Below are 20995 nucleotides of genomic sequence, written 5' to 3' on the forward strand. Positions count from 1 at the left end.
AAACTAACGTTGTTTTTGTGCACTTACTGTAGCATTTAGGTTATTTCTACAGGTCAGAGAAACTGGGTTGTAGACTAAATGACAAGTGTACTTTAAAGTGCAACTTCTGAGGATACAGCAATGAGCTTTGACAGACACATTTTCCCCCAACCACACAGTCTCAACCCTTCAAAATATGACATGTCTAATAAACAGCTGTGCCATGCAGTGTTTATAGGCACACATCAGCAAGGGTTGGGTACTCAGAACCAGTTCTGATGTGAATTTTTGGATATTGGATAGAATAAAATGTAATCAGTGTGCAAACAAAAACAATGCAATTAATACCCTAAGATTTAGTCATTAAGCTAGTGCCGTTTACATACAAATACTGACTTTTTGTTCATCCAAACATATGATATCGACAATATTGTTGGCTGTGTCCACTTAGTGCAGGCATTATGTTGTAATTCCTATACACCAAGAAAGCATTTAATAATCAATTGACTTTCTGATAATTCATATCTATGTATGTATACACAATACAAGTGAGTCACCTGTGTATTTACCGGACGCTGCTATTACACCTCCTACAGTGGATTCAATTAGATTTAATTAGGTGTTACTGTGCTGAGCACTGAGTCACTTCTGGTGTTTTGGGTATTGTCTAATCCTTTACCTGTATTACCTCCAAAGAATGTCCTGCAAGGCATTTGATTATGATAAATATACAGGTTCTCTGTGTGAAGATATATGCTTTGTTTCACATGATGTATAGGCACAAAGGCACAATGGCTGATAACATCAGACAAGGAAGCTGAGGGAATAATTAAACCAGTTGAGCCAGTCCCTTACTATATTACAGGAAGTTATTTGTGCAGCGTGTTTCTCATCGCTCCACTTGCTGGTTGACAGTCTTCACACTCTGCAGGCTCCTGTGAACAACAGTGAGTCCAAAACATTAAAGTGGATAAACAGCAAGAAGAGAAAGAGCATGGTAAGAAGCTAACCATGACTTTGAAAAAGCATATTTGTTGGGACTTTATTGAATACGTTTTTTGTATAGGATATCATCAGTTCAGTAGCTCTTAAAATAACTCTATTATTTGTCTGTTTGCTTTTAGCAGATGTGATTGACAGTTCTGAGATGAAGAGATGATATAAGAAAGATTTCCATTGAATAATAAAGAAAGCATGAGAGGTTTACTTCAAGGGATAGGATTTTTTTGGCTGCAGTTTAATCATGTCAGGTCATGGCTGTTGGTCAAATCAGAAAGTTAATGTACTTCTCGTGTTTGCAACTGTGGGAATTGTATCGCTTTTCTACCATTAGTATATACATGACATTTAATTTAACTGACGCTTTTATCCAAAGCAACTTACAATAAGTGCAATAAACCATACAGATACAAACTCAGGACAACAATAAAAGTTGCTTCAAATAAGCCAGCCATTATAGGTGCATTAGTTTCAAATTGGCTCTTCAATTGCTTTTTTTATTATAATTTAATGGCCAAGTTACAAGCCAAACAGTATAGGTTTTTCAGTTTGTGACAGAAGATATGAAGACTTTCTGCTGTCCTGATATCAATTGGAAGTCGTTCCACTATTTTGGAGCCAGGATAGCAAACAGGCTGTTTTTGTTTAGGGGTTCCTGATTCCAACTCACATTGAAGGGACAGCAAGCCAATTGACTATATATTTATTTCCCAATTAGGGTTAGGTCCAGTTCTAGGTTATTTTCCTATTTGATTTGTAATCTGTGTGAAGATCAGTTTGGTAGGCTACTGCTTTTTGCCTTAAGAGTAGGGATGGGTATCGAGAACCGGTACTAAGTCAATACCGGTACCTGATTGGACGGTATCGGTATACCGTTAAGCCGCTGGACAAACGGTGCTGCTATCAGTATATGTGTTACGTCTACTTCCTTAGTTTAACTTTAAACCATTCTGGTTGGTTGGGAACCCTCATCCCGTGTGATGTATCCGGTTTGAGACCCCTCTGATTGGCCACTGTAAATGCCACTCGTCATCTCTCTCAACAGCGCTCTTATTATTGTTGTGAGACTCCCGCAGGCATGGCGGACAGAGCGAGGCGATCGAAGGTCTGGGTGCACTTTAAAAAATGTAGTGGCGATAGTGCAAGGTGCAATCTATGTACCCAATTAGTTGCTTGTAAAGGGGGTAACACAAGCAACTTAATGAAGTTTACTAGGAATTGACATATTTTAAGCTCAAATACTTTGTTCTATGTTTAAACCTTCAGACACATTTTGACGTGTTTCAGTTCAGCACATCATTTATTTTGTGATGATTTAAAAGTACAATCCAGAATAATATACATACTCACCTTTATCTTTTTGCCATCTTAGCCTTTTTACCAATTTCTTCATATCACAGTTTTGCATGATGTCACTGTAGGACAATGTTTGAAGGATCTCTTGTTGAGCTAGGTTGTCAGTTTGAAATGTCTGGATGAAGATGTAACTGATTTACAAATGTTTAAAAAAATGCCTCTTTTCATCCTCTGTCTGAGGGAAACCCCCAAAAAGCATGATAGGGCGAGCCAGGCCCCTTTAATTTATTTAATTTATTTTGTCTGCTTCTGAGAAGCTAATGTATAAGTTATACAGTTATTTCTGCAAGAAAATTACAATAAAATGACTGTTTAATCTTCACATCTTGTATTCATGTCTATAATTTTGAGCACCAAATTATTGAAAAGTATCGATAAAAGTATCGAAAAATACCGATACCGATAAGCAGTACCGGTATCGGTATCGATAAAATCCTAACGATACCCATCCCTACTAACGAGTAATCCTTTTTTCCTTCCATCCTTGTCAGTAGTTCAGGAACCATTGTGAGAAGTCTTGCTCCCGCAGTTTTAAAAAAAGTTCAACGAAAAAGAAGAGGATTTGTTGAAATAAAAAGTTTAATTAACTTTTGGAAACAACATAAGCAATCCAGCAAAAACAAATGCTCCAGAAAATACTGCTCTATGATCTGAGGCTGCTGCGTGGCTTCTAGGAACCAGAAAACTGCAAGAGACCAGAACCAGGTAAACAGGCTTTATTATCTAACTCAGTGGTTCCCAAACTTTTTGTGCCCAAGGCACACCAAAGGACAAGTACAAATCTCAAGGCACACCTATTGTGCAAAATAGCCCTTATAACACGTGTTATCACTCATATCATGTAAAATATCTGTAAATGTGCATAATTATTTACTAATGCCAAATAAAATGTGACAAAGACAACTATATTACTCCTGAAATATTTATTAATGAAATATTTCAAAAATTAATTTGAAACTTTATCAAATTAGGCTTCATCAAAGCAGCAACACATTCATTTAAACCAGACAGGTCACACAATTAAAAATGAGGCAAAGGACACTCAGCAGAAATTCAGCACAGAGAACTGTCAATGCAAGGAAGCTGCATTGTCCATGGTCCTGAACTACAGATTATAAATGTAACATTTCAGCAATCAGCATTGAAACATGTGCTATTGTAAATATTTTTGCCGACTTACAAATTAGTGAGATACATGTGCCTGCCTGTCGGGGCGCGCAGAATTTTTTTAACCTTGGTGGCACTGAGGAGAGGGCCACTCGCAAGTCCTGTTCAACAGAGAGCCGTGACCTCCTGTTGTTCTTCATGTAAATCAGAGTAGAGAACGCCAACTCCAGAGATGGGGTCGTTACTAAAAAAATGTAATATATTACATATTACTTTTTTAAAAAAAAGTAATATATTACACTACTTCGTTACTATCTACATAAAGTAACTCGTTACTCATATCGCCGAGCACGTACGAACTGCGCATGCGTGAGTGGCAATAACTTTCCTTACCAGCAGGCGGCGGTAGTGTGTATTTGTCATTCAAAACAGGCAACAACCGGAAGACAGAGAAGAAGAACAGACTACGTGATATAAACAAAAAAATATGTGTTCTTTGCAGGTGTGTGTTGAGGTTTGACGTGGTGTTTACAGCAGTGGATAACAGCTTCTGGCCTGGACACAGTTTGCACCTCACCGTCACATTCCTGTCTATTCTTCGGACGAACTCAAAATAATGGGCATACCACCACCCCTGGAAAGTTATCGCGGACTCAGCCATGTTTATGCAGCACTGCACGTGGAGATGTGGACGCGCAAGTCGCGCAGATTACGTACATATAAACCTACAAAGTACTGATATAGTAAATTAAAAAATAATTATTTTTGTGTAGTTGTATATTGCAATAATAAGGTATGGTTGTCACAAAATCCCACGGCACACCCTTTGGCAACCACTGATCTAACTAATAACCTGACCCTGATCAGCTGTCCAGTGTCAAGGCCGCCGTAGCCACCCCCTACTGCCAAACTGACATGTCAAATACATTCCAGTGCCTTCAATATGTTTAACACTCTTCAAATTCTGAACTAGTCTCTTACTGCTCCTAGTACTTGACTCCTGGTAATAGGATGGGTTAAATGCAGATGCCACATTTCATTGTGTGTGCTGTGTGCTTTGCATTTGTGACCATTAAAGAGGGGTTTAATCCCTCCGATTCTATTCTATTAACAGAACTGCCAACGGGTACATTTTACACGCAACTGTTTCTTGATTGTATGTAACCTTTTTTCAATAAAATATTCAAGTCTCCCAGTCCGTGACTTTTCCTGAAAGTGTGTTATGTAGCATCCTCTGTTGTTAAAAATTGTCAATATGAAGTCAGATTGAAAAAATTGCCCAAGAAATTGCCATGTATACCTATCAGCGCCAGCGGGTAATATTTATCTTATAGAAAATGCAGTGATTTTCGCGTTATTGATCTTGCGCGAAAACATAAACATGACGTGTTGCTAAAGCTACGCCTGTTGTTTACTGCGGTTCCTTATAGATAGATATAGAGAGATAGATAGTTATAGATCGATCGATAGACCGTTCAACACAGTCTCACGGCATTTCGTGTTATAGTCACACATTTTTTTAATACAGATTTCAGTATTCTGACAGAACGATTTTAATAGTAATGTATTTCTATTGGTAGTATGTTTCGTGCCTGCACCAAATAATAACAAATTAGCAGGAAAAAAAGATTTAACAAATACAGATGTCAGTATTCTGAGGCTCTGAGCCCCATTTATTTTCCTCGCGGACGGCAAAAAAAGTCTGACATTATACAATTTAAAATAAAAACAATAATCGTGGCTTGATATTGAGTACGAAAATGTTTTTATGAACCACACAGCTTCCGGTCTTCCAAGACCCGACCGGAGAAAAATACGTGGTGCAGGCACGAAACATACTACCAATAGAAACACATTGCTTTTAAAATCATTCTGTGTGACACGAGAAAAAGGGGAAAATTGTGTTGGTGAACACGAATCAATAGATTCAATTTATTTTGTGACTACGAAATGCCGTGAGACTGGGTTGGATAGCTATAGATAGAGAGAGAAATGGAGAGACACTTTGCACATAACTCATGGTAGCGATCTTTTATACTTCATGCAATGCACAAACTATATCATATGAAAGCTGAGAGTCCACAGATTATATTGGTATACGTTTCATCACTGTGCGATCAAAACTCACTCTTAACCCTGTGTTCTAGTATGATAAATAAAAGAACATTGTACCTTGAAAATCAATGCATTCTAATAGCGGGTACATTTGACCCGTTGGCGGTTTTAGGTATACAGCGACCCCTGACGGTTCTAGTGTTAATCTTCTTAAAATTGATAAATCTTCTGTTGTTGTGCCATCCAGCAACACTGGATCTTGTTGACTCACAGCCAACACTATGTGGAAGCATCTCTGTCCAATGCAGTTAACTTGAAGAGGATGAGTAATTAAAGGTATGTTTACTTGAAAACAACGTGAGGTTGTGTCAAATTGTCTGTTAATAAAAACGAACTATCTATTTCACTTTGACATGACATAGTGCAGCAGGTAGATAACATGTCACCTCACTGTTAACATTTTCCATTAGTTGTTCTAGAAAAAGAGTTGTGGTATGTGAGTAATGCAAGCTAACTGGAACAATGACTTTGGAAATACATATTGCTGTGGAAGTGACACAAGCCAAACTCTGTATGGCTTCACCAGCATGCTTGTAACCCTAAAAAAGCCTCTTTTTTTTTACCAGATTTAGATTTTCCTCAAAAAATTTAAGCTGTAATGCTTAAATAGTGCCTGTGTCGATTGGAAATAAGAAAAGCAGAAAGAAAGAAGAACATCCTTGTTTTGGAAAAAACAAACACAACCTTTCTCTAATTATTTAGTGGATAGCAGCCTAGCTAATGTGAGCTGGCTTTCATTAGTCTATTTGGAGGAATGGCAAATAACCAGACGGTCAGTAGTGCTCTAACTTCAGCTATAAAGCAACCTGTGATTTGAATCATGAGTAACTAATGTCATTTAATTACACATGCAACAGAGCAACAACAGCCATCATGAAACTTGTTAATAGCTGGGCAAAGTATTTTAACTTATAACACCAACAATAACCTGTCTGCACAGATGTTGCATTCATCAAATTACAGTACACATTTTTCCAATAACCAGAAATTCACTCCCTCAGACAAATACATTTTGGAAATTCATTACATAGAAATTCATCAAATATAAGTTATATAATTGATCAAAAGAAATGTCAAACAAACACCCATATATTGTACAGGTGTTGGTTTCCCAGCTATATATAATATAGCAAATATAGTTCTTAAATATACCTTGTACACATTACTTAAAATGGTGGCCAAACCCAGATTGGAATGGCATCTTTAAAGGCCTATAAAGATGAATCTAATGATGTAATAAGATAAATGTTAAGAAACCCTCAACAATGTGCTTGACCTTTATTTGTTCTGTGGTATAAGAACAAGGTATAATTATGACAGTGTTCAATATCTATGTAATTATCTAACAATACAAACAATGTAAAGCTGGGTGGTATGATTATATAATGTTTTTTTTCTTGTCTGTCCCACTTTCTTAAAAGGAATGGCAATATTTAAGACATGCTTGTCCATCTTTGCCCTTCTCCTGACACTAACTATTTTGGAAACAGGGAGCTTCATTGAATCTCCAAGTCAGGTTTTACCGGTAGGTCAACGGTGTTTACAATACTGTACGGAAAATGTGGGATCACAGCCTTCAATGCACAAAGCAATTATTTGAACCTGAACCCTATCTGTTGTCTTAGGAACACAATGAAGAAGAATCATTTCTGCCTCACATCAGGGGAAAAAGGAGTGGTAAGTCTCATTATTAAATATGAAAGAATATTGGAATAATAACACTTTATAACTGATAGTTATTTTAAAAGATTTAAAACATGAGAGGTGTGACTCATCTCATCAAACTCAAAAAAGTAGTCCCCAAGTACCAACTATTAAGAACTTGTATTGTGTGTGGATGATTTAAAACAACATTTATATTTTGTTTGTATTTATTTCAATCTCTCTAGTGGCTACAAACCAATGGAATTACACGCTTGATATTGTATTGAATGCCTCTGATGTGGCAATAATTCAGCAGTTTCAGTCCTCTTTGAACAGTTTTCCCATACAACTTGGTAACAACACAGAGATCTCGGAAATTACCTTTACAAGAGGTGAGTAATTTGAGTAGCTATGTTGACCTTCTTACCAACATATAAACACCTGTTATGCTATACTGATATCACTTTTCATTCATCAGTGTGTTCCTCGACTGCCACTGGCTTCCAGTGTAGATGTGAGGACAATTTTGCTTGGCCATACAGCACATGTGTCACATATGGAGCCTGTGATTCCATTGTTAGTGGCATCTGTACATGCATTGATGCTATTCCAGCTGATGGACAGTCCTGCCAGGCAATATCAGGTGAACAAGTCATTACTTATTGATTTCCTTTCATTGCTAATTGCAAGCAGCAGCCTGGTGAAAGAAGAGTTATAGTTAGGGTCAATTCAATTCAGTGAAATTCAATGAATGTTACTTACATTTAACACTGATTTAAAGGGGCCATGAGCTGACATCTTTTTGAACGTTGACTTAAATGTATTTTGTAAACAAATTACATATCATTTATTTGGTTTGTTGAAAGCAATAATATTACATTTCAATTAAAAATAATAGGTTCAACTTAATACCGTTACATTCAACTAACCTAATACAATTACAGTATGTGGAACCTGTTCACATAATATTTTTAATTAAAGTCAATGTTTCATTTTTTCAGTGTGTTATACTCATTTTCAGCTTCATATTATTATTTAGTGTCTCTACTGTGACATGTCTCCATGCTTTAATGTTCAAAAAGCTCTTTATTTTTCTGCAGCACCTCTTTTCACCCTCTGTCTGAAACCAGAGCCCAGTCTGCTCTGATTGGTTAGCTGGCTGGCTCTGTTGTGATTGGTTAACTGCTCAGTAAAGTTCAGGCCCTTAGCCTATCACGTACAATGTGTTGGAGCGCTAGCCAATAGATGTCATCATGTCACTATGTTACAGAAGTAAACAGAGGTGCAATGGAGGTGTTTCAGGAAGGGTAGGGTGGGGGGAACACAGGGATTTTAGCCTTTGCAGACTATTTACATACACAAAAACCTTTTTAACCCAAAAAAGCATACATTTTCTTTTTGAAGGCTACAACTTTTAAATAAAAGGCATTCAATATTTTATATTTAGAGAGTGATCATTAATAGAGCTCTAAGATAAAACACTTAAGTATTACTTTAAATTACTACAGCTTAATTTGAATGATTTCTCTACATTGATATGTCCTTTAACCAAAAGAGACCCTAAATCATGTTGTTTTTCGGTAACACTTTATATTAAGGTACACAAATTAACCATCAACTAGTTGTTAATTAGCATGCATATTAGCAGTATAATGACTCTCTATTAGTCATTATACAACACTTATTAATGCCGTATTCTACATGACCATATTCTACAAGTAATAAGCCATTAGTTGAGAGTTTTTCCTCAATAACACTCTAATTAGTGCTTATTTATTGCAAGTAAGGAAGTTGTTGTACATGAGTTTTGGTCTTAATATGCGCTGCTTAATATGGGCGTAATAAGGCAGTAGTAGCACAAGAATAGTAATTCTCCCATAATAACACTTAACAAATATATCTATCCTTATGGAACAATTATGAAACTATAAGTGTTAATTGTGTCTAAATAACTCAAAATTAGGTATTTATATCTTATAATATGTTTTGGGGTATTGACAGTTCAGCTACCAATAGCAAGGTGATATTGACCTGTATGTTTCATATTTGCACATTTATATTTTTGTAAAATGTGTAGCCTACTGAAGGTTAGACCCGGGTACAGGAAGTAGGAGAACGTGAACGGAATATAATGGCAGTAGACATCCATGAGTACACTGCCACTAATTTTCCCTATGCAACCTGAAGAGTAAAAGGGTCAAGTCCGTCAGAAAGCAATGACTGTAAGTGTAAGTGTGAGCCTTACACTTACACTGTAAGGATTAGTAACATGTATTGTGTTTATGTGATGACATGTGGAGATGTTTAAACTCAATGAGAAAATGCGTTAGCATTCGCGCTAGCGTTAGCATACATGCTAGCGTTAGCCATACTAGCCTGTATACATGCTTATTGTACAGCTAGCATTAGCTATGTTTACCTTGTTTACACTAAGCGGTCCTAATGTGTTCTTCTGTGTATGTTACACTTGCATGTATGAGATCATTAAGTGCCTTGTAACTTCTTTTTTTATAGTTTCACTCCGTTTGAATGTCACTGGACTGCAAATAAGTCAATAAAGGAGCATGGCTGCTCATTCCCTGGCTCTCAAAAGAGTTTGGCTGGCTGTTTAATCTATGTTCACACTGAGACAACACAGAGAGAACAGTACACCTATTGTGTAAGAACATACAAGCAGGTCACACAGTATGATCACAAATACATAAACTCTGTTAAAAATCAGTTTTTATTAAAAAGTACAGGCTGCATATATGTTCTCAGCCTTGGAGAAACTTGACATGTTTTGGTACATGTATGTGTCTGAACCTCTCTTTAGTGGTTCATTAATAAAACAGATATTTCAACGTGTGCCTACTTTGTTCATGTACTGTTGAGGATAATTTCAGTAGTTGTGTGCTATAATGTATTTACAAAGTGTGAAGAGGAGGCAACTTTAGAATAGGGAACCTGTTCTGGTCAATTAGAGTCAAACTAATAGCTTATTGGTTATGAACAAGACTTCACTTTAAAATAGGGAACGTGTTCTTAGATATAAATAGCTAATTTTGAGTTGTTTAGACACAATTAACACTAGTTTCATGTCTTGTTCCATAAGAATAGATCATATTTGTTAAGTGTTATTATGGGAGAATTACTATTCTTGTGGTAGTACTGCCTTATTAGGCCCATATTGGGCAGCGCATATTAAGACCAAAACTCATATACAATAAGTTCCTTACTTGCAACAAATAAGCACTAATTAGAGGGTTATTGAGGAAAAACTCTCAACTAATGGCTTATTACTTGTAGAATATGGTCATGTAGAATAAGGCATTAATAAGTGTTTTATAATGACTAATAAAGAGCCAATATACTGCTAATATGCATGTTAATTAACAACTAGTTGATGGTTAATTTGTGTACCTTAATATAAAGCGTTACCTGTTTTTCTACTACAGGGCTTCTGGCTCAGGTTGAGTACGATGTGGATGTTGAGCTGAATTTTACTGATATTGGGACCGTGGACGTCCTTAGAAGCATCCTGGATGCCGGGGGCTTTTCCCTAGCCTTGGGTCCAACTGTGAACGTCACACACATTACCATCACCACAGGTAAGCATGGTGGTAAAAAAAAAGCATGGGGGGAAAATGTTGTTAGACAAGACAGAGGGCGCCTGGGTATTAAAGTGAACTGTAATTTTTCCCACATTTGACCATGTGATACATTCAATTCAATCAATTATATTTTCTTTCAAGTGTTTACGGAGTAATGGCTCACTTATTAACTGTGGACAAAGTGCAATGCGAGAATATGCTCTCTTGACCTTCATATCACTAAACTATTTTATATTATACATTCCCCCTCTAAAATTGGGACTTTCCCTTCTCATTGAGGTGAAGCAAGTTTGGAAAGTTCAAGAATGTCCACATACTTTTGAGTGTCAACAAAAATAATCCTCCAGGGCTTCTCAGACAGGGCACTAGCAAGGCATCTGCACAAGTTAAACAATAATGTTCTTTCCAATTATTGATCTTATACATGTTTCATTTTTTAGACTTCCAAGTCTGAAATACATACTGTTTATATACAGTATGTCCAGAGCAGAGGTTGCGTTAACCGAATATATTCCGTATATGACGGAATTTTTAACAATGACGGAAAAATCTGAAAGCAGTCCGTCATTTTGACAGATTAGAACAAACTCAGAACAGCGCCAAAGTTTCCCCGCAGTAGGGCTCCGGTGTTATGCCGTGTTATGGATGCCCTCCAAAAAGGAAATTATATCGTTTCCAGACCTAACTTTGCCGTACAAATCAATGAAATGCCTGGGAGTTTATGCTTTATGCTGTGGCGCGCTCCCGCGAGGTGTACAGACCGACGGGTAATCATGGATTTTGACGGAAATTGTACGATCCTGTCCGTCAAAATGACGGGTAGCAAAAAGGTCTAGCGCAACCTCTGGTCCAGAGTAATGCATGTTTGAACAGACCATTACTCCTCAACACAATACAACCTAAAATATGTCCCATTGGACCTAAAGCCTATTCATCCAGCACCTAGAAACCAAACACCTAGTCTCTAAATATTAGGCAGAATGGTGTAATCAGGTTGTGCCTGCCAAAAGTTTTTTTATGTTGGCAAGTTTACTATGGCAAAGGTTAGAGTACAGCAGGTCATGCCTTTCCCAACAGGAAAAATATCATGAAGGTCCATCAGTCTGCACAACAATAATCTATTTGCTTCTGTTGGTTGCGCAGGGAGTGTTTATCTTTGGAGCGAAGTGGCCTTCAAACAATAGGTGGTGGTTTTTTGGGGGTAATGTGCTGTTGGACATATTGGTCCAATGGGACATCTTTCTGACCATTAAGCTGCATTCAGATGATACACGTCAAAACGGCTCTGCGCTCACGTTGCAGTTGTGTATTTTTTGGAGAGAGCAGTGCTGCCCGACTAGGCGGAAGCGCTTCTCTCGGCGTCGCACAAGCACGGCGTTCAAAGGTCAAATCATTTCAACTTCGACCTTGTTTAACGCTGACCTTCACAACCAATCAGATGCCAGCTGTACTAGGCTAGCAGGGGAAGTAAATCTGCTCTTTTCTCACCACGTGGTGAGCTGGGCGCAAAGCCTTGCAGTGAACACAGCCAGTATGGTTACCTCCTGTGCTGGCTTGTGCCGCTACATACAGCTGTCATCTGATATAATAATTTCAACTTGGAATGCATTGCTTGGCAATAATTTGGAGCCATGCACAACACAGAAGGCAGTTCTTCCGCCTATTCAGGTAGCATCGCTCTCCCCATAGAAACACAATGTCAGCGCTGAGTCGTTTTACCGTGTATCATGAGAATGCAGCGTTCTGGAATTACTGGCCTTCAATACAATAAGCACTACGCCATAAATCAAGTAGGCTATGGATGTAAGAAAATGCTGCATATCATTTAAGTGATTGACTGTGGCTCAGGATGTAAAGTTGGTCGTCAACTAATCCGAAGATCAATGGTCCTGCTCCTTCAGTCTGCGTTGGAGTGTCATTGGGCAACGATACCATAGCAAAGTATCTCCCAAGGCACAGCGGAAAATGTGGAAATAAGCATTAGATAGATCCTCATGAGTCCAGTTTGTCAACTTGTTAACCCTGCTATCAGTTTATAGATGTGTGTGAATGGATACATCTTGACATGTAACGGTACGTCCACACAGCAGATTTTCAAAAATCTTGAAGATCTTGGAGCTGGGCGTGTCTGAAGGCTTGGGGATTTTTTGCGAGCAACACGACCAACAACCAATCACATTAATCTCCCGCCCCCGACATACAAAGCAAAAAAACCCGGGGATTTTATGCGAGCAATATATATATATATAAACTCCCCAAACAGGCGAAAACCTACCAGTTTCACCCACTGTCTCTGCCACCTCCCTCCATGCCTGGTTCCTCCGGTTTGTATCCCGTTAATAGTTCTGGTCGTAAAGAACCGGGTGATTTGCTACCGTAATTTCTCGTTTGGAATATGAGGAAATGAACTGCGGTCTGGTTCTCCCTGCATACACGTGGTTTGATTGGCTAGCGCTTCTACTGTCAGATTTGCATAAACAGGATTTGATTGGCTGACGCTTCCAGCTCAGCTTCAAAAGTAGAACATTGCTCAACTTTTGAATCCTGAAAATCCTGGAAATCCTGGAAATCTTCGCTTCGCTCCCCCACAATGCAGTTCGGCGAAAAGCGAAGCAAACTCACGTCATCCACATTCAAAGTCAATGGGCAGAGAAGCGTTGGAAGCGTTGGAAGATTTGTTTAAAGCTGCTGTGTGGACGTACCGTAAGGCAGAGGAACTTTGAGTTGTGATAAGCTACAAAGCATTATAACTGATTATAATGTCTGTTTAATTGTTTGTTTTCATGTAGTTTGTTACCCAAATGGTACAAACTTCCAGTGCAGATGTGAGGAACAATATGTGTGGTCATTAAGCAACTGTAATACATATGGAGCCTGTGATGACATCATTGACAACACGTGTGGGTGTATCAACAGTATTCCTACCAATGGACAATACTGCGTGCCACAGTCAGGTGATACACTTTTACATTTAAAGTAACATCACACATATGGATATAATATTTACTTAGTTATTTTTCTCGGCACTGTAATCTGTATTTGGTTATTTAAAAAAAGTATTTGTGTCCTTTCAATTCTCTCTCACTCAAGGTGACCTCGTATTACATTTACATGAGCAAATCTAAATGAGCAAACAATATGACAAGATGAAAAGAATGAGGATGAGAGAAATATGAATACCTATTCTTTACTATAATTGAATTTCATTATCTTCACTCAGTAATTTTGCCTGAGTCATGTCATGACCTAGATTTGGAACAAATTACTTGCAAATAATTGTCTCTAATTCGACTCTCTTTTTCTACAGTGCCTTTAGTATTTTATGAATACCAGATTATTATCGAGGTGAATACCAGCGATGCGGATCAGTTGAGAAACGTCCTGAACAGTCTTCCTTTTCCTATCCAGATCAGCTCCTCAGTTAACATATTAGATGCCAATATCACCACAGGTAAGAACAAATGCATTATATCCTTTTTTAATATCTATTTCAAACTTCTGCCTTTTTCACAAGAGAAAATATGTTATTCTCTTTAAAGTTTGCAGCCAAGATAACACTGGGTTTCAGTGCCACTGTGAAAATGACTATCTTTGGCCGTGTGATAAGTGTGACACCTATGGGAAATGTGATGGTAATACAAGCAACACATGTGGATGCATCAATGCCATTCCTCCTGATGGACAATACTGCCAGCCTGCTGATCAATACAGTAAGTTGGTTTTCAGGTTTGTTTACTTTTAGGATCATATTTCTATTTTCTGCCTCTACTGGGACATGTCTCCATGCTTTAATGTTCAAAAAGCTCTTTATTTTTCTCATACTGCCTGTGCTGCAGCACCTCTTTTCACCCTCTGTCTGAAACCAGAGCCCAGTCTGCTCTGATTCTTAGCTGGTCGTCTTTGCGATTGGTCAGGCGCTTAGAGATGTCCCGCCCCTTAACCTTTTACGGACAATGTATAAGAGCGCTAGCCTATAGAAGCACAAGTGTTACATAGTGATGTTACTATGTTACTGAAGCAAACAAAGGAGTCCAATGGAGGCGTTTCAGGTAGGGAGGGAGTGTGTGGGAAGAGACTCCCTCTGGAGGGAACACAGGGATTGTAGCCTTTGCAGACCATTTACATGCACACAAACCTATAGAACACACTACAGGAAAGGGAAAACACCAAACCACAATAGTAAGATGTCAAAATGTAAGATGACTCTTTTAAATGTAATATTCAGAAATATATAGTAAGTTTTGTTCAAACTAGCGATGTCACGACATATAAGTAAGTATGTAGTATATCATGTTAATAAACCACATTATAATATGATGTAAATAATTCAGCGTTATTTTTCTTTTTTTTTATTGCGAAAGTTGTGAAAGTTGTGACAGCCCTAATTCAAGCTTTTAAAATGTGCGTGTGACGATATACAGTAGTAACTATCTTATTAGTCTCACCCTTTATAGTTGTTTCTACTCAGCAGCAACTCCACTTTCTCTCCCATGTGATAGATTTAACAGCTTGTCCTCAGTGCAGATGTGAGGAGCAGTATCGTTGGTCATGTGACCAGTGTTTAAAGTATACATCCTGTGACAACATCACTGCGATTAAAATCACTATTCTTATATTACTGTTTTTTCTCAGAAAAGAAAATGCAGTTTTGGTCAGATCTAAAAAAATGTAATTCATATGAGGCCCTAGTCCTGTTCCATATGAATGTAAGATGACTCAATTATTTTAAATTGTTATATCCAGAAAATGAAGTGAGTGATATACAAATGTACTGGTTATAGAATAAATACAAATGATAATGTCATGTAAATACGGAGCCCTGGAGGGTTCATTGTAGGAAAAATAAATAAAACGTGGCCACGTTTTACTTTCTCGTTCGCACAAGTTAATAAAGCGTGCGCACGAGTTAATAAAGCGTGGCCTCGTTTTATTTAAATTGAGGGATTCCTGTCCGTGACTCACAGTATCTGCTGCCCACAGCTGTTTTATAGAAAGAAAATCTCCTTCACTTTATGAAATCTCTGCGGCACCAGTGGCCTGTACTACGAAGCAGGATTTGCTATTTACACTATTCATTCATGAAGTATGACGCTGCGCTGTCAGCACGCGTCTCCATGTTTGTGATTGGTCAAATGTTGCTAACCACGTCCCTTTCACGTGAACGCGCTCTCAGCCGGACAGAGAAACCCTGGTAGATTTACTGAGTTAATAACCAGCTTCGTAGGACCGTTTAGCGAGATCGCGTTTGTTAGGGTTAGTTAAGCCGGGTAAATGGAACATATCCAGGTCCAGGGTCTGTTGAACTGGCTTCGTCGTACAGGGCACTGGAGGCAGTAATGTGTAACTCAGCAGAATCTGAGAAGAGCAGCACCAGCTGCAAAGAGCTGTGCCTTTTACTGTTCATTTCACTGCGTTTCCCTTCATTAGAACCGCTGAATAGAGATCGAGGCTGCTACGTTTAACCACACACACCTATACACACATCGAACTACCAGAGTATTCCCCCTCGCTTTATGAAGGAGATGTCCTGTTACCGGGGCGCATGGTGTGTGTGTGTGTGTGTGTGTGTGTGCTCAGCTCCGCTCTGTGCGTGTGTCCGACACCACCGGCATTTGTTTTGAAATTACCACGAACAGTACTTTACACAAATCTGGTTCTCCATAGTTAAGTGTATTCCCAAGTGAAAGAAATGTGTTTAATCTTAATCTCGATGTGCTATAGTCCTGCCGGAGTGCACCGGAACGAACGATACTATCATAAACAAATCACACACACACACACACACACACACACACACACACACACACACACACACACACACACACACACACACACACACACACACACACACACACACACACACACACACACACACACACACACACACACACACACACACACCACACACACACACACACACACACACACACACACACACACACACACACACACACACACACACACACACACACACACACACACACACACGAGAAGGTATCTCGTGCGAACGAGAAAGTAAAACGTGGCCACGTTTTATTTATTTTTCTCTCATATGAACCCTCCAGGGCTCCGTATGTAAACAATCCATCATTTTTCTTTTTCACTTTGGTTATGGGAACATACTTTTCTTTATCTTTCTAGTATATCTATTTTTATTAGCAGTAAAACAGATAAAACGCACAATAATCAAATGTAAAAATGTATTCCACTAAAGCTTAATATTGTTATATTTATTTTTTTAAATGTCTATTGGTATCATGATATCATTATCACGAATTCCTTTGGTCACATTCATTGTACAGTATAGCATCTTCTTATATTCTGATAGCTCTTTTTCAAGCTCTTAAAATATGCATCATAACAAAGAGAAGCAATTATCTAAGAACTCCTCTCTTTACTTCTTACATATTTTACAGCTTGTCCTCTTATAACAACTCCATCACCAACAACTCGTCCTACAACAACGCCAACACCAACAACGCCCGACAAACTCCATCACACCAACAACTTCCTACAAAACTCCATCACCAACAACTCTTCCTACAACAACTCCAACAACGGCCGAACAACAACAACAACTCCTACACAACACCCCACCAACAACGGCCGCACAACAACCCAACACCAACAACTTCCGACAACAACACCAACAGCGCGGCGACAACAACGCCAGACACCAACAACCGGCCTGACAACAACCCCAGCACCAACAACGCGACGACAACAACGCCAGCACCAACAACGCTACAACAACACCAACAACGCGGCCGACAAACAACACCAACAAACGCGGCAGACAACAACGCCAGCACCAACAACGCGGCCGACAACAAGACAGCACCAACAACGCGGCCGACAACAACGCCAACACCAACAACGCGGCCGACAACAACGCCAGCACCAACAACGCGGCCGACAACAAGGGCAACACCAACAACCCGGCCACAACAACGCCAACACCAACAACGCGGCCGACAACAACACCAACAGCGCGGCCTGACAACAACGCCAACACCAACAACGCGGCCGACAACAACGCCAACAACGCGGCCGACAACAACCAACAACGCGGCCGGACAACAACGCCAGCACCAACAACGCGGCCGACAACAACGCCAACAACGCGCCGACAACAACGCCAACAACGCGGCCGACAACAACGCCAACACCAACAACGCGGCCGACAACAACGCCAACACCAACAACGCGGCCGACAACAAACACCAAAGCGCGGCCGACAACAACGCCAGCACCAACAACGCGGCCGACTAAACAACCCCAGCACCCAACAACGCGGCCGACAACAACGCCAGCACCAAACAACGCGGCCGACAACAACACACCAACAACGCGGCCGACATCCAACACCAACAACGCGGCAGACAACAACGCCAGCACAACAACGCGGCCGACAACAAACGACAGCACCCAACAACGCGGCCGACAACAACGCCAATACACCAACAACGCGGCCGACAACAACGCCAGCACCAACAACGCGGCCGACATACAAGGGGCAACAGCCAACCAACCCGGCCACAACAACGCCAACTACCAACAAACGCGGCCGACAACAACGCGCAACACCAACAAGGCGGCAGACCAAAAACGCCAGCGCCAACAAACGCGGCCGACAACAACACCAACCAGCGCGGCCGACAACAAACGCCAGCACCAAACAACGCGGCCGACAAAAACGTCCAGTCGCCAACAACGCGGGCATGACAACAACCCCAGCACCAACAACTCGTCCGACAACAACGCCAGCACCAACAACTCGGCCTACAACACCTCCATCACCAACAACTCGTCCTACAACAACCCCATCTCCAACAACTCGTCCTACAACAACTCCAACACCAACAACTCTTCCTACAACAACTCCATCACCAACAACTCTTCCTACAACAACTCCAACACCAACAACCCCATCACCAACAACTGTTCCTTCAACAACCCCATCACCAACAACTCTTCTTACAACAACCCCATCACCAACAACCCTATCACCAACAAGTCTTCTTACAACAACTCCATCACCAACAAGTAAGACATAAGACTTAAAGGACAGTATTTTTTAAAACAAAAACCAAATGATAATATTATTTACAAGTGAGACATCAACTGTATTTGTTTTTCTTTAAAATGCTCTCCCTGCAGCTCCTCCTATTCTCTTTGAATACATCATTGTGGTTGAGTTGAACACCACAGATGTCACTCTAATAAATCAACTGAGTACCATTCTGAGAAGCATCCGTTACCCCTTTATCATCAACAACACACAAATCCTTGATGTAAACATTTCTACAGGTACAGATAAAAGCTTATTTTACATTGGTTTACATGATGTAAATATGTTTAATATTTGTTGGTGTTGTCAATCCAAAGTTTGAATCTAAAAGTTGTAAAACACACTTTATGAATATGACAGTTGGAAAAACTCATTACATGTTTAAAATTAATTGTGTTTTTGTTTGGTCACAAGTTTGCTCTCCGAGCAGTACTGGTTACCAGTGCAGATGTGAGGATCAGTATCGTTGGTCATGTGACCAGTGTTTACAGTATACATCCTGTGACAACATCACTGGGGACACATGTGGATGCATCAATGCCATTCCTCCTGATGGACAATACTGCCAGCCTTCTGGTCAAAACAGTAAGTTGGTCTGCAGTAATCACTGCATTCTGGCCTGCATTTTCTATTTTACTCAAATGTAATATAACAAAGTCAAACTAGCAATGTCATGATATACAAGTAAGTATGGATATCTTGTTAATAAAACACATATGAACATATTATGTAAATGACCCAACTCTCTTGTAAACTTTTGTTCATTTATGGCATGGGTCGGCAACAGGCGGCCCGCGGGCCATTGTTGGCCCGCCAGCAATAATATTTGGCCCGTAATTTTGAGAATCAAAAATAAAATCTTATTTTGATTTTTTTTTTTTTTTTTTTTACAACATAGGACCGACAGTCGCACATCAGGGTTTCCGTTAGCCTCCGATCGATCGGCCGCCGGTCATTATCGGCCGCCGGTCATTATCGGCCGATATTCACTCTTAATAGTTTGATCTGTGCTCTCTATAAAGGCCGATCAGGAGAGCTGGATCTGATCGATATGGACATAAATGCGAGTGAAGTGTAACCGGACCCGAGAGAGAGATCAGATCAGCTGCTGAGTCTGATGGAGACACACAGCTCTGCATGATCACCTGAAGCCCCGCCCACTGTTTAGCGAGCTGCATGAGAAACTGACGGGCTGTCAGGAGAGAGAGGGAGGGAGAGAGGAAAAGAGAGCATCCGTTTCTCCCGTGTTATTATTCAAAGTTAATGTAAACTTTTGAATAATGTACTTCATCTACTACAAGTAGTTTGTTTGAATGTAATAATTATGTTGTTTGTTGAATCATTTATTGAAAAATGAATCTGAATTTTTTGATCTGTAACGATTATAAACTGAAGCAATATAAAAATGAGCCCCATTAACTGAGTTTTAAACATCAGCATATCCGGTCCTAGTCCGGTGATTACCTGCTAACGGAAACTCTGCTACACAATTCTTATTATTATTATTGTAACATGACCGGTAAGTTTCAATTTTGTCCGGTAAATCTGTCCCGACATATCCGCTTACATTCATAATGTCAGCGGAGGGAGGGGAGGCGGCGCTGTGGAAGAGCAGAGTGGAGGGAGAGCTGTCATCTTCCCTTTACAAGCTTCAAACATGTATTTATCGTGTGATTTTGGAAATAAAAATGTCATATTCCGAAAACCAAGACTTTGTTTATTTAAAATCAAACAAAACACCCGATCCCCGAAAAACTATTTTTTTACGCAAATCCACGTTTATTTTGAAATGAGCCGTTGCGACTTTCGACTGATTTCGATAGAGCGGGTTGTTATGGAAATAATTATCATAGACGCCAATTTGTAACATACAGGACAAACCTTGATGTCTGTTTACCTTCTTTAAGGACACAGGCTGCTTAGCCAATAATGTTATTGTTCCCATTCTGTGACCGGTCAATACTGGGTCACAGATGGTCTGTGTTGTGGGTACACTGGGACACTTCCTTCTCTGTATTTGTGGACTCCAAGGTGAAATCTTCGAGGTCATAAGTGTCCGACGCAAGTAGCTCAGTGTTCTCACACTGTTTAGGCTATCTTCTCAAATATGTTGTTTACTCTCTGCGAAACC

At 39.7% G+C, this 20995-nt stretch overlaps 1 protein-coding gene across 1 annotated transcript; it reads left to right on the top strand.

The window, feature by feature from the left end:
• Positions 1–854: 854 nt before the first annotated feature.
• Positions 855–17793, top strand: LOC117532387. Its single transcript, XM_034195698.1, has 14 exons — positions 855–976; positions 2829–3039; positions 5744–5832; positions 6123–6328; positions 6978–7081; positions 7182–7233; positions 7446–7592; positions 7679–7843; positions 10638–10790; positions 13583–13747; positions 14101–14244; positions 14333–14519; positions 17210–17223; positions 17309–17793. The coding sequence occupies exons 5-14, from the start codon at positions 6980–6982 to the stop codon at positions 17791–17793; spliced, it is 1614 nt and encodes a 537-aa protein (XP_034051589.1). The 5' UTR covers positions 855–976; positions 2829–3039; positions 5744–5832; positions 6123–6328; positions 6978–6979.
• The last annotated feature ends 3202 nt before the right edge of the window (positions 17794–20995 follow it).

This window comes from Gymnodraco acuticeps, unplaced genomic scaffold (genome assembly GCF_902827175.1).
Source record: "Gymnodraco acuticeps unplaced genomic scaffold, fGymAcu1.1, whole genome shotgun sequence".
Classification (NCBI taxonomy): domain Eukaryota; kingdom Metazoa; phylum Chordata; class Actinopteri; order Perciformes; family Bathydraconidae; genus Gymnodraco; species Gymnodraco acuticeps.

What these genes read in the sequence shown, in the direction of transcription:
- LOC117532387 (XM_034195698.1), top strand. Translation starts at nt 6,980, where the DNA reads ATGGCAATATTTAAGACATGCTTGTCCATCTTTGCCCTTCTCCTGACA. An exon ending in CTCCAAGTCAGGTTTTACCG is followed by an intron (nt 7,082 to 7,181) that starts GTAGGTCAACGG and finishes CTGTTGTCTTAG; the next exon opens with GAACACAATGAAGAAGAATC. An exon ending in GTCCTGCCAGGCAATATCAG is followed by an intron (nt 7,844 to 10,637) that starts GTGAACAAGTCA and finishes TTTCTACTACAG; the next exon opens with GGCTTCTGGCTCAGGTTGAG.